The following is a 14894-nucleotide window of genomic DNA, read 5'->3' on the forward strand; positions in this document are numbered from 1 at the left end:
GCGGCACCTAATCTCTTTTTGATGACCGTGTAGGGATGTAGCTATACATATGGGAAACTGAATCTCCCTCTGGCCCGCTCTGCCTACATCACTCTCACTCCTCCTTTTCTCCTCTCTCTCTTTCTCTGTTTCTCTCCCCTCTCGCTCACACACACACACACAACCTGTACAGTTGGCAGAGAAGGATTGCTTTGATTGAGCCATCCATGTGTGTTGATTCAGGAGATTACTCAGATGATTGGCCATACTAATGGACCTCCTGTTTTCTCAGGAAAACATTGTGATCTCTCTGTTTCTGAGATAAGGCAGATGACGTGACATCTCATGTGTATTATCCTTCTGTAACCCTGTTGATTCATTTCCCTCATTTTTTATTGCTTTCCTTACTGGCTTTTCTTTATTGTCTTATTGTTTGTGAAACACTTTGAAACTCTGTTTTGAGAAGTGCTGTATACATGAAATTTATGCCATGTATATTTGCATAAATGTTTGGCATGTATACCTCTCTTTTCTAACTCATACTTATTGATTGACTAATTGTGTTTTGCTTCTGTTCCCTTGCAGTTATCCGTACAGTGAAGACAGCAGTCAGGGGAAGGAGTACATGAACACCAGATGCCCTGCCTGGTGTGACCGAATCCTCATGTCTGCCTCCGCCAGAGATCTGGTTTTAAAGGTGAGTGTCACTGTGGACCATCTCTAAGCTAAATCATCTCTGATCCAACTCAACGGATTCAGATTGATATTCAAATCGGGGGGTTCCTATGCGTCTTGTGACCAAAAAGATCACCAGTTCTTCCATCAAGGTGCCTTTGAGCGAGGCCTTCAACACCCAACACCCATTTTTTAAAAATGCCCCTCTCTCTCTATTTCTACAAATCCATTCTCCTTGATCCACATTGTTACCCCCACTTTTCCCTCTCCCCCCCTCCCTCTGTCAGCTCACAGATAGAAGGATGAGGTGTCTGTGAATATTCATTCGGAGCGCTAAGACTCGGGTCCACACAGACAGTATATATATCCCGGCACTTATAGAGTTCCAGTGGGCCCTATCTTCTTCATAAAGCCACAGATCTGTCTCCTTCCTCGGAGAGTCCACCCCACCAGGCCCCCACCCAGCTTCAAATCCATCCCAGCATTGTAAACGCCAACCAATCTGCCACCTCTCTCTCTCACTCTCTCTCTCTCTCTCTCTCTCTCTCTCTCCCTCTCCCCCTCTCTCTTTCCCCTCCTCCTACAGTCTGTGCTGCAGTCTGTTCACTCTTGAGTCCCTATTTTGTTTGCTGGATTACTCAGAGATCCACTATACAGCCCTGCAAAAGTTTTCCCAGATTGTACCCCCTGTTTTCCATAAGAAGATGACTTTGGGTTTGGGAAAAAGGGGCAGGGATTTGGAACCACGCTGCCATGACCCCCCCACTGTAAGATTCAAGCCTCATTCCTGGCATTTTAGATCCTCCAACGTCGGATTCGCCAATTCTCACCACAGTACTCCACGCTGAATTTAGAGGCCCGAGTCTTTTAAAAGCATCGGAACACGCAGGCTTTCATCTGTTAATGTGTGTGAAAGAGATGCAGCACTGTATTGTACAGTAATAGTCCACAGTGGGGGGCTGCTCAGGAAGTTTGGCTTTCTTTTGTCCTCCACAAATGAGAAATTCCTTCCTGCTCTTTCTTCTTGTCGACTGAAGCATCACAAGGAGGTTTAACTTTGCAGCCGCACTGCAACAATTACTCTCATCACTCTGAAAATCGAATTACAAGAAGTCGCAAAAAGCACTGGCTGTAAAAGCGTCTTAAAGCGACGACAACCAGTAATTTAATATTTCTCCTATTTCACGTCACCCACTTAATGTGTCATAATTGCGCAAAAGCCAATTCGTACGCACACAGCTGGGTCATTGTTTGCTTTCCTCCCCTCAAGCACCAGCTAATTGCTTGTAATATAGGGAAGGAGGCAGAGTCTAACAGTTAGTGTGTTCACAGATTGGCTGATGATTCACTGAGCACACACTCTTTGGCTCCCAGCGTTACAGATTGTTGAGACATGGGCCCGTAAACAGCCCGGCGTGTGGCGTCATCTATCATGGCACGGTCGGTTAACTCGCCATCATGTTATTTTCTGCTTGCCGAGCCCTAACACGCCAAAGGTTGCCCGCTGGCTGTGCCGCGCGGCGCCGGCCCCGCGAGCGCCGGTAATGAATGTTTAGCCGAGCGAGCACTCCCTCTCCGCCGGAGGGCCCCGGGTAATTTGTTTATCTGTCTAAAGATTATGCAGCCCGAAAATCCACAATTTTATGCTGCCTTTGTAAATTATCAAGTGTGTGTTTGATGAATGTATCCCAGGCTTCGGGAGGCAGCGGCTCGGGGGGCCGCCTGCCAGACAAATAGAGAGGTGCCGGTGCGTGGCCCGCTAGAAAGGTAGAGTGAGGTGGCAGCGGAGAAAGGCGCGCCGGCACACCGCTGACCCGCCCCGACTGGAGGATTGGTCTGAAGTTAATTTGGATTTCGCTTTATGGTTCATTCTCAAGCTCTCTGTCTCTTTCTTCTGAGGCGGCAGTGCAGCTCAGCGAGTCACAACTGGTAGCTCCCACCAGCCTGTGTGTGTGTGTGTCTGTGTGTGTGTGTGTGTGTGTGTGTAGGTTGGGCGGCTGTTTAAAAAGTCTTTAGTTCAACCAGACAAGTGTGATTTATACCCCAGTCTCCAGATTCATGTCTGAGTGGGTAACAGCGTCTTTGTGTGCTGAAAGCGATATTGAAACATGATTCCCTCAGATAGGCACTTAGATTATGGTGGGAGTGTATTTTGGTCGCTAGGCAAATGTCCACTTTGTAAATTACTCCCCGTGTTCATATCCGCTCACTGCACTGTGCACAACTTTCAAGGCAAAAACACTGTGGCGAGTTCCTGAAGGGGGATTCAATTCAATGGCTACTGGTGTTATTCACAAATCAAATGCAATGCTACAGCTCTTTAAGAATCTGTGAGAACACTTTCATCTTAAGGGTTTTAACAAAGCAAAGTCATAAGATTCATGACATGTTTGTGAAAGACAAATCCACATTCAAAGCTCAATTAGACATTTATATAACATGATTCCAACAGGCAGATTTTAAAAAATAAGAACAGTTCATCTCATTTTAATGTCCCTGTAGATTGACTCTATTCTAATAAAGGCTATCCCTTCCACTTCTCTGAAGTTATGCCACTCTTAAGTGAAGGGGGTTGAGTAGCATTTTTATCCTTCAATTCGCAGCTACAGCTAATATTCATTATAATCTTGTCCCTAGTATTCTCCATCTCAGCTATACCAAATTGCAAAGTGCATGGTTGAGACATCATGCTGTATAACCACAGGTTTTTTTTATGCAGATGAGAGAGATAAACTACAGGGGCCAATTCCACTGGTGACATAATTAGGATGTTAATGGCACCTCAATAAATTGTCCTGGCTGATTTGTAAAATTATTTTTATATTCAAACTGGATTTGGATTTCACAACCAAAAAAGAGGGAGGCTGATGACCTGAACCAATTTTGAAACTGAAAATCATATTGGTCTTGGGGACTTTTATTTTGAAATCTACTATATAATCATGCTAATTGTGTTTACTGGAGCTGTTATGTTGATTGGTCATTCATGAATGTGTCATAAAACATGACACCAGCCTGTAATGACTGCATTGTGTAAACACCTTGCTGCTGAGTTTGCATACTGTGTATATTTGCCTTGTAATGGAAGCGCTGTAATCCACTGCAACACACTGTCACACACTCCCATGATGTAATTAGTGAAATGTTTTGTTGTTGCTGTATTGAACTTTTGATTCTGTCTCTCCGCAGCCTGAAAATGAAGAGAAGTCTATAGTCTATGATAACATAGGGCCCAATGTCTGCATGGGGGACCACAAGGTAACCTCTTCCCTCTGTGTGCTGTGTTGTGATGTTATGATGTGTGTGTTGGTCAAACTGTGCCCTGTGGGATTCAGTGAATGTTACACTCTGGAAACACTGGGAAAGGTTCTGCATCACACCTGCATCTAGATTGGTAACACATATTTGTGTTACTTTCTAATACAACATATGTTCATAGCCACATGTTGTGTCAACATGTGTTGTTATTAACGTGTTGCAACTAGGGTTGGAACGATATGGGGCCGATGTTGATTTTTATTAAAAATCAGATATGGTCCAGTCAGTGTGGTCCACCTCTGATATGATGGGTATGATGCAGTTTGATTGATTACATACAGTGTATGTATTGCATAATTGATCAGTACTACACTGGTTGGCTATCCTGAATTGATTTCAATGCATTTTGATTGGATTCCACACAAGTATGCATGAATATGTTATTATTATTGTTATAATTATTATCATTATCCTAGGTTTCGATGGAGAGTTTTAGTGTCCCATGGTCTAAATGCTGATTCAGAGGCTTTTCCACCCTGACGAGAATATCATTTTTTCTTTTTTTTCACATTGAATTCAATTCTAAAGATATTTAATATCACCACAATATATCGTCTATCAGAAGCTTCATTCCAAAAATATCACTATCGGCCTTCAAAAACCCGTATCAGTCAAACCCTGGTTGCAGCTGTTTATATTTAGGTGAAAAGCTGAACAAAATATGAAAACCTGATGCAATTTCTCCGTATCTGTTATCAATATTATGATTTTGATTGTTCATAATATTTGGAGAATATTGCCTAAATATACACCACTACCAAGTTGTGTGTGTAATGCATGACCGAGAGTGGAGGTGAGAGCAGCAGAGAGGCGGTATTGTCAAGCCGACTGTATTGAGAGTGTTTAACACCGTCGCTCCAGTCTCTCCAGTGTCAGACAGGAGGCCTTAGGCTGAAAGAGAGGCGCCTTAAGGCAGGTCTTTCATCATTACCTAGTGTGGCACAGACAGTAGTGTGTGTGTGTGAGGTGACCCGGGCGCGCTCAGAGATACTGCGGCGGCCCTCGCCTCCCAGCCACACACTGCCGCTAAAATCACAGCTGGCTATGTTTAAAAAATGTCCGATGTAGTTAGCACACGGGGGGGAAAAATCCATGGCCCCGGTATGTGAGTTTAACCCGTGTGTCATAGGTGCTCAGGAAGAGTGTGTGTGTGTGTGAGAGAGAGAGAGTGCACTTGCCCTAAAGAGTATTAATGAGGCCTTCAACTTGTATTTGCTGGTCCAGGCCGAGCGTCTTCCTGCAGGACTGTTGCTAACTCTCTGGTTTGTCTCTGTCCCCCTGCCAGCCTGTCTTCCTGTCCTTCCGAATAACAGCGGGGGCAGGTAAACCTAATGCAAATAAGCACAAGTGTTGTGTGGTGCAGTGATGTCGTGGTAAATATTAATTTTCTTTTATTATAATTCTTACCATTGTTGCCATTCTTTGCTTTGATTTGCTTTTCATGGCCTGACATTGCAGTTTTGTTTTTTTGTTTTGTTTTGTTTTTATATTTTTGCACAAATGGCTCTTGGACCGAAATGGCTATTTGAAGAGTTTTGTTCCAAATTAAGAATCCATTATTGGAAAAATGTGACATGATTGCTGGCATGGAGGGAAAGTAGAAATGTCTTTTGAATGCTGTTACAAGTTACCAGCCGTTTTAAGGCCTTTGCTTACAAACTTGGGACATCCAAGAGGCTGGAGTCGTGTGTTTTTGAGTTTTTGAACAGACATCAGGTGATTTTTTTTTTTATATCCAAACGGATAAAACTTTCATAAAACTCTCCCTCTCTTTTCCTCGGCAGGGAAGTGGTGCCAAAGGGGGGAGAAGATATTCCGTGAAGCGCCTCTGTGAGAACACAGGAGAAAGAAACAGGACACCGACACACACAAACACACACACACACACACAATCTCACACACACAATCTCACACACACTCACACACACTTTGCACAAGCGTACACTGAAGAACCTACACAAACTTCTCAGCAGTGCTGACCAGTTGCAGTTGTCCTGACACCTCATCCATACGAAAAGCCCCTTCGTTTTCTCTCCACAAAACACTTGTTGAGATGTGGACTAGCACCCGAGGGCCCGGCTCCAGACAAGACACACATCGCTGACCTCACCGTTGCCACGCAACCCCATTCCCCAGAAGAAGAAGACGAAGAAGAAGAAGAAAAAAAAAAGGACGGACGACTCTTTTCCATGCCACAGCCTCGTTGCCAAAACTCTAATCGAAATCAAGTCCTACTACATTATTTTAGACACCGTATTTGCCATTTTTAGGTATGCCTCTACATATAGAAGCTACTTTCCATACAGTATGTAAGATGTTTTAAAAAAAGAAAAGTGCAATGCAAAAAAAGTTGTATATCTATATTGTTAGGTTTATTTGTACATTGGACAGTATAACATAGAGTTGTTGATGGTTTTAGTGCCGTTCTCTTTTTTCTGACCAAACTTTGTGGTCCCTTCGTTAGAATAGATAGATATTTTCAGTTCATTTCAACGATTTCTATATCTATTTTTTGTTGTTTGTCGTCGTCGTCGTGTGCACAAACACACTGCCATGCCTGACACATCGGTTGAGTCTCATTTTATATACTGTACTTTTTAAAGAGATAATTTATAATTCTTACCAAAATTGTGATGCTGAAGTGTAAGAGGGGAGAGCGACTGTTTGGGTGTTCCTGCAGCCACAGTGACCTTTGAACAGTCAGTACAAGAGGAGGAGAGAAAGGACTTCTTCAGCCAACAGTGATTTATAGCCTATCCAAGAATGTTTTAAGCAGTGCCATAGACCATGCAAGTATATAAGATAATGTTTCATATATAGCAGTCTCACATTATTTCATTATTATTCTTACTCTAACTTATTTCTACGTAATAATATTATGGTTCTGAATGTGATATTTTAGATAGGCTTGGGTATCCTTAAAATGTAAACTTTTTTTTGTTTTTTTTGTCTATTTTTGTTACTGCATTATGGTGCCAAGTATCGTACACAGACATGAAGTGTGTAAGAGTTTATCATAAAATACTTAAGTCCGACGGTAAAAGGTCTTCTTGATCATAAAGTGTAACAAAAAAAAAGAAGAGAAACTCTAAATGCGGAGGGGGAAAAGACCAGGAAGAATTGCTTTTAATTTTTTTTTTTTTTTTTTTTTTTTTTTGTATGTAGCCTTCGACAGCTCTTCATCGCAAATAATTTGAGCATTAAAAGGGGGATCGTGGAGGGCTGTTGATGAAACGCCAGCGTTTCTTTTTATCGATTTAATTTACTACACTACAGAGTTCAGCCTGTGTGAAGCCGTCAGATTGATCCTTGATGATTTTTTTTTTTTTCCATCTAAATCACCGCAAGTGGAAATGATTTTGTGCCTGCCGCAGAATTTATGTTGTCTTGACTGTGTGATTTGGTTCGTAGGCTAAAAAAAAAAAAAAAAACAAACCCAACAAACCCCCTGCTTGTTTTTGTTCCCTGCTGGTCATTGTGAGTATGCTGTAGGAGTAAGCCGCAGTTTCCTTCACTCCTTATAAAAGCAGATAGAGATTTTATTCTATAGCCCCTCTGGACGGCCTGGCCTCTACTGTTGGTGATGCAGTTCTCAAGCAATAAAACCATTAGAGCTCAATGGCTGTTTGTCCTCATTACCTCCTGTTTTACCTCTTTACTACACAGTAAGAGCCCGCGATGATTGGGCTGTGATGAATAAGCATAGGATCATGAAGCTTATACAAGCCTTTACATTTCAGAGGAATATGACAGCGAATATAGCCTATGAGTTAGCCTCTGTAGGAATATTATAGTGTTGTAGTGATGGGCCTTACCATAGGAGATTAAAAATACCATTAAGTAAGATAAGGTCACTATTCAGACACACTAAGTTCCTATAGGGATAATGTAGTGATTTTTCGTTAGGCAACAGCCACTTGTCTAAATTGAAGAGTCTTCTGTGCCGTGAAGGAACTTTCATTTTCTTAAACTGGGCTGCTGTAACAGCCATAGGAAAGCACTAACGAAAAATATTCCAATTGGGACGTAAAGTGTGTCTGTTGCGTTCTATAGTGATGTTATCATACTTTATGGTATTTTTTATAATCTCCTATGGTATCACTGTAATATTCCTATAGGATATATATATATATATATAGTTTATTTTTTCCTATGTGTAGGCCGCTCAGTGGGTTTATAAGTGGCAGAGAATAATGTTGATCTAAATGTTGGCTCTGAACTTTGAAGCCATTTTTTAAAGTTTCCTCCCGGCTAAAGTAAATGGGGAAAAAGTGAGTTACGATAGACTGAAGCAACTGGCCTCACCTAATAGGAATGGTTTAAAGCCATAATTAATAGGTTACAGCATGCACAATCTTGCTTGAATAATTATAGATATTTTGAACATCGTTGGCATATTTTTTTAAAGCATAGAGAGGCCTTACGAGAAAAAAAATAGCTAGTAATCCGATAATAAATTTTAGAAGGATAGCCTACTAGATAAATATCAGCAAAACTAGCCTATATTTAATATCCAATGGGGAGTAATTTAGTGATACCACAAGAGATTAAAAACACCATAAAGTCCAAAAACTATAAACTCACTATTGAGTGCTACAGACACACTTAAAGTCCTTGTAGTATTATTATAAATATATAGAGAGAGTATTATAACGATTTTCCGGTAGGGAAATTTGAATAAAATATTCTCAAAAATGTCAGATTACATTTTTCTTTTCTTTTTTTAAAATTTCCTATACTCTGAGCCCAACTGCTGTCTGATAGCGGCTGTTCACTTCATAGAAGAATAATCAAGAAATCCTAAGTGGGATTTGATTTGATGACTGCTAATTGCTGATTGGCTGAATTGAGAAGAGCTGGTGCAGAAAGTTAACAGTGATTATAACGGCAGATAGGCAGAGACATGGCATGACGTGCCTGCAGTACCGCTCACAGACAGAGGGGGCGCACTCTGTCAGGCCCCAGACTGCTGTTAGGATTTGAACAGAAATCCACAGTAGATGTGAATGAAACAGTGAAATTTATAAACCCATAATAATCTAATGAGTCTTCCTAATACATTCTGCCATTGTCTAGTGAGTAAAATAATAATAAAATTAAACTAACGTCATTTTGCTGGGGAAACCCCCTTTAACGACCCTTGGATGTCCTTGGACCCCAGTTTGGGAAACCACAGTCAGATGACAAATAAAACTTAACATCCGTTATATATATATATATATATATATATATATATATATATATATATATATATATATATAAAAGACTGACTTTTTAATAATGTCATTTTCTGCTTTAGAGCTTCTGTAACAAATAATAACAATATAACTACATCTGAAATAATTCTAAAAATAACAATAATTTGAGCAGTTGTTATAGCTTCAATAAAAGGAAATAAAGCTAGAGAATCTTCACGTTTGAGTAACTTGATAAGATGCATGCTCTGTAAAATGGTAGAAAAAGCATTATAAATACAAAATAATTAACTAAAAATAGAAATGCAAACCAAGATGAGCAACTATTCAATATTTGACTTTTTGTTTTATGTAAAACACTGTAAACTCTGTTTTTAGATACGTGTTATATAAATGAATAAATCATCATCATAGTAATAAATATTGTTATTGTTATTATTATTACTATTATTAGGCCTATTAGTATTGTTGTTATTGTTATTATTATTTCCTGCCTAATGAGAATCCTTCAAAGTTTTCTAAAATTATAACAAACCTTCACCATTTCGTCATGACTCGACGAATAATCTAATAAATAATAAACAATCTAAAAGCCTCATTGTCTCATTGTTGCCAGTAATGAAAATCAGTGATTGATAATAATGAATTTGTCTTTAATTTATATTAGCCCTATACATTAAAACAAACCCCATAACAAAACCAAAAAAAATGCTTGTTAAATAATTTATTCATAATACAAAGGGTTTTTTTCTTCCTATAACCTTGACGGAAGCAATAATACTCTTCTTCTTCTTCTTCTTCAGTTTTTTTTTTCCAACATAAACGATGGTCCAGTTTTCTATTTCGCTGCGTGATGAGGTAAAACATAAACTCCTTCAAAATGAAACCATGAAAAGAAAATGGTGTGGGGTGGATTGCGTTAAAACAAGCTGGGGGAGTGTTTTTTTTGTGTTTTTTTTTTACAGTCATTATTTACAACATTTGCATTTATCTATACATGTGTGTGTGTGCCGGTATTGAATGAAGAAGAAGAAGTGTAAAACGTGGAGAGAAAGGGGCGACAGTTATTCTGCAGGAATAATAAGCGCGTCAGGATTGCTGCGGAGGGGGAAAAAAGGCTGCCACGTCTCTTCTCGTCTCCACCGGCCGAACAACATAACTTACTCAGTAAAAAATATATACAATCTCACTTACATTTTCATCTTTAGGCTACAGCACAAGTCACTCACTCCTCCCGCGCTCCTCCTCCCTCCTTTTTCTCGCCTTTTAGGACAGTGGATACCCTGGTTAAACTGAGCTTTAGAAGCATCACAGGCCCCGTTTACACCTGGCAGCTCAAACATGCGTCTCTGATTCCGGATCAGTGTTGGCTGCTGGAACCAATCACTACTTCACTTTCAGTAATATTGATGCAGGTACCAATTCACCTCCAAAAAATAATTGGATTTTGTTTTCACCCCCTGGAAATATCAAATTGAAGTTGAATTTATCCAAAAAATAGGTTTTATCCCACCTCCTTCTCTCTATGTCTTAGATGAGAAATGGCAGAAAATTGTACTTACTCCATGTGGAAATACTTTTATTTTATAGAGCCAAATGAGCCAAACATTCAGTCTCAATTTTCTTAATCATTCATAGGAGAGGAAACTGACTTCAGATTTTTAAGAAAAAAAAGGCTGATAATCACCATTTTTTGAGGGGGGTGTAACGGAAAATAATGTAACCAGTAACAAATTACTCCTCCCAGGTGCTTAGAATGAGTAGTGTAATGAGTCATAGGCCTGCATTACTTTTTTTGGAGTAAGGAGCCCAACACTGATCCGGATTGTGTGTGTGTGTGTGTGTGTGTGTGTGTGTGTGTGTGTGTATCTGATTTGAACTGTTTTCATTTACACCTGCTGTTAAAACGCGTTTCCAGTTACACATGATAAAACGGATCTCTTCCCCTCGCCAAAACAACTTCATCTCCTAATATTCGTGTCCATTAAATCTGGCGTTAACTTGCCCTCCCATCCACATGATGGTATGATAGCAGTCCATTTTGTTGTTTTTGACAAGGGTGTTTACTTCCGTGTATGCGGATTGGAGACGCGTCAAAAGTGGCCAAATGCGTCTCTGGCCACGTTTTGGTGAATCTTCAGTGCGTCTTGTGTGCGTTTACACCTGTGTTTTACGCGTTTTTTCTCTCTATCTGAACACAATCCGATCACGCGGGACGCATGTTAGTCGTGTCAGGTGGAAAGAGGGTCAGAAAGAGTCTTGCTGGGACACTTTGGGCCCCCAACCCCCCCCCCCCCCCCCCCACCCCAAAATCTGGGGCATCACAACGTGTCCGAGCTGTTGCTGCACGGGCTGATGAGGGCCAGGTTGGTGGCCTTGTGCTTTTTGAGCAGTCTCGTGATTTTCTCGTCGTCCGAGTTCGGGTCCAGCGGCTTGTTGTACTCGTCGTCGTCCTCGTTGTCCGAGCTCTCCTTCATCTTCTCCGTCTCCGAGTCGTGCTTCTTCTTGGCCGTGGCCATCTCCGCCGCGTGCCTCTTCCGCCATTTGGTCCTCCTGTTCTGGAACCAGACCTGCGGAGGAGGGGAGAAAGAACAGAGATGCTCAACAGGTTCCAGGGAAGGAGGAAAGTCAGGAAAAACGACAGAAATACATATAGAAATACATATACATAAACATATATATCCAACTGAGTAGCCTAGAATAGGTCTAAATAGTCCAGGATACAGCCAAGAATAATAATAACAATAATAGTAGGCCTATAAATAATAATAATAATAATAATAATAATAATAATAATAATACTATAATTTGGGATGGCAAAAATGAATGTGATGGCTAAAATAAATGTAATTGCAATTGTTGAGTAACTTATTTTTTTTGGCCTGCGCAGCCAAAAGTGTGATTTCCAACAGTGCAGAAATCAAAGTGCAGCCGGCCACCTACTAGCCTACTAATATTTTCCATATTTGCAACAGATGACTCAGCAGGTCCTATAGCAGCTGTCCCTTACCTTGACTTGACTCTCGGTCATGCCTAAAGAGTAGGCCAGGCGGGCTCTCTCCGGGCCGGCCAGGTATTTCGTCTGCTCAAAAGTTTTCTCCAGTGCAAAAATCTGCTGTCCCGAAAACGTCGGCCGGGAGTGTTTCTTCTTGCCGTCCTTGTCCAGCATGAGGTTTGCTTGAGCTGGAATCACATACAAGAGGGAGAGAGGGGGGTCAGACAGCTGTTTGTGTTGGCAGTTAGGCCTGCACGCTATTTTTATGTCTTATGCTTAAATCAGTCACTCAACTCAAAAAATCCCTATATTCACATAATATTCCTACAGGGATTTATAGTGTGTCTGTGGTGCTCAGTGTGAGTTTATAGTGACCTTATGCTACTTTATGGCATTTCTTGTCTCCAGTGGTATCATTATAGATTTCCTGTGGTATATTTCTGACCTACAGTCGCTGCATGATATTTTAAAGTTCTGCATGGCATCACTATAAAATTCCTATAATATTCCTATAGGGACTTAAAGTGTGTCTGTGGTTCTTTAGAACTTCATAGCGATCTTATCATGCTTTATGGTATTGTTTTTATATCTTGTGGCATCACCATAATATTCCTGAGGATATTATATAGGTTATAGCTTATAGTTTTGCTGTAATGTTTGTATAGTATCCTTCTAAAACATATTATAGGATTACTGTAGTTGTTTTTCTTAAGAGATATTCTAGTGCTGTGTATAGTGATAGGCCTCTTCCAACAGTACACACATACAGTCTAAAATCACAGGAAAAGCAATACTGGCTGCACAGAAAAACATTTTCTCACACAGCAGCCATGGCTCTTTCTGAATATCAACCATGCAAATACTGAATCAGACACCCAGACAGACAGAGAACCAGGACTTACAGGGACAGGGAACCCGCGGGTCCCTCCAGGGGGACCCCTGCATCACCCCGGGCCAGAAGATGGGCGCCCTCCCCGGCAGCTCCGTCAGGGGCTTCGGGTACCGTGACACCGCCGGGCTGAAGTACATCCCCGCTGCGGCGGCGGCGGCGGCGGTGGTGGCCAGGCCGTTTATCCTGGGGAAGCCGGAGAGCAGCTGCCCGGCCGTGGTGATGGGTCTCCCCAGGATGTCGCTTATTCCGTGCGGGGTGCCCATGGTGAGGTGGGAGTTGAGGTTGGAGAGGTGCGGCGCCTTGAAGCCCGCCGGGCCCTGCTGCAGCGCGTACGGGAACAGGGACGTCTTCATCTCGGTCATGTTGTGCAACGCCGCCAGCGGGGTGCTGCCCAGGACGAAAGCACTCTGCCGGTTAGCCTCCATCTGCCCGACAGCTAACATTTGTGAACATGAACCACCCGAATTCGCGTGGATAAAAACGGGAAATAAAAATGTAAAAAACAACAACTAGGATAAATAAAGGCGCAGAGCGGACCGGAGATGCGCTTCTGACGCCTTCTTCCAAAAGTATCCTGGATATGGGAGAATGTTGACAAAACTTGCAGGAAACTCAACTTCTCTCTCGGGAAGTGAAGAGCTGGATCAACCCCCCTCCCAAAAAAAATGTCCGTTTGTGTCAGTCTGTCAGCTGGGAGAAGGCTGCATGCGTCCAGCAGAGGAATCCTCTCGGAAGTCGGCCGATCTGATGATGTTTTTAGTGGTTTTGATGGGGACCATTAAGGGGCTCGGCTTTCTTTCCCTAAATTGACTCGGTCTATGCTGGGACTGAAGCGGGACGCGCTGATAACAGCGCAGCCACCTGGACGCGCGTATTTCCCATTGGATAAGGCGGAGCGGGACGGCGCCCTGATTGGAGGACACAGAGACTCCGCTGCTTTACATGTGCGTCTCCGCCGGCCGAATGCTGCCTTCAAGTGCTGTCGGAAATATAGGAGTCATGAGTTCGGCTGCACGTGGACGACCCAACAAAGTGGGAAATAGGACTGAGGAAGATGGGATTTGTTTATGATATCCGAGTTGCCGAGATGTGACGTTTAGAGGGGGGTATGAAATGCAAAGAATTGATTGTAAAAATGCTGTATTTTATTTTTATAGGCTATGTATTGTCTGGCATTCAATATAGGCTATAAATTAGTATTATTATCTGTTTCTGTTTTCACTCTGCTTTTAATTTAAGCTGCCATATGTTGTAAGAAATTAATCTGAAACCTAGAATTCAATTTTCTGCTGCAAAAGTAGCTCTGTACCGCTTGATTTCTAAAATAAAACAACCACCATTAAATAAATACTTCTAGTGCAGTATTCGCGACCAAACGCACTTGAACGCTGCTAAAAGTCTTTATTTACCACTCCACAAGTCGGAAGCCGGAGCTTCCGAGGAGGCCCTGAAGGCAGCAGGAGCCACACTCTATTAAGATCTTATTGCGCTGCTATTAATGATGCGTCTCACACTGTGGAAATCATTGTTTCCAGATCTGACAAAAAAGATATATTTACATTATAAGCCATTAGCGCTGACAGTGCGAGTGTATTAAAGTGGATGCGGGACGCGGCCGGGGCGCACGAGCGGGACTTCAGGGTTTTTAGTGAATCTGACGGAGATTGGAGATTAGATTTTACAGAACGCAGACCAGTCCACGGATTACGGAAAAGCATGATAGTAACTCGATTGAACATGATTTTTTTATAAGCGGAATCGGCTATAAAATCAGTACTTTATTTTTTTTGATAGCCTAGATAACTTTTATATTGTTGATATGCGGTTATAAGCTTTTATC

General features: G+C 41.7%; 2 protein-coding genes across 3 annotated transcripts in view; one reads left to right on the forward strand and one right to left on the reverse strand.

The window, feature by feature from the left end:
- inpp5a (inositol polyphosphate-5-phosphatase A) overlaps window positions 1-7591 on the forward strand; it is a 132944-nt gene extending 125353 nt beyond the window's left edge. For both annotated transcript variants that reach the window (XM_071924798.2, XM_071924799.2), the window contains exons 13-16: window positions 565-676; window positions 3844-3912; window positions 5258-5345; window positions 5757-7591. In XM_071924798.2, coding sequence (XP_071780899.1) covers window positions 565-676; window positions 3844-3912; window positions 5258-5338 — 262 coding nt within the window. In that variant the 3' untranslated portion in view covers window positions 5339-5345; window positions 5757-7591. The remainder of the gene's footprint in view (window positions 1-564; window positions 677-3843; window positions 3913-5257; window positions 5346-5756) is intronic.
- Window positions 7592-11488: 3897 nt separating this feature from the next.
- Window positions 11489-13497, reverse strand: nkx6.2 (NK6 homeobox 2). Its single transcript, XM_071924814.1, has 3 exons — window positions 13065-13497; window positions 12178-12350; window positions 11489-11737 (listed from the first exon to the last, which is right to left on the reverse strand). Exons 1-3 carry the CDS (start codon window positions 13495-13497, stop codon window positions 11489-11491), a joined length of 855 nt encoding a protein of 284 aa, XP_071780915.1.
- Window positions 13498-14894: the final 1397 nt, after the last annotated feature.

Source organism: Centroberyx gerrardi, chromosome 15, assembly GCF_048128805.1.
Source record: "Centroberyx gerrardi isolate f3 chromosome 15, fCenGer3.hap1.cur.20231027, whole genome shotgun sequence".
NCBI classification, from domain to species: domain Eukaryota; kingdom Metazoa; phylum Chordata; class Actinopteri; order Beryciformes; family Berycidae; genus Centroberyx; species Centroberyx gerrardi.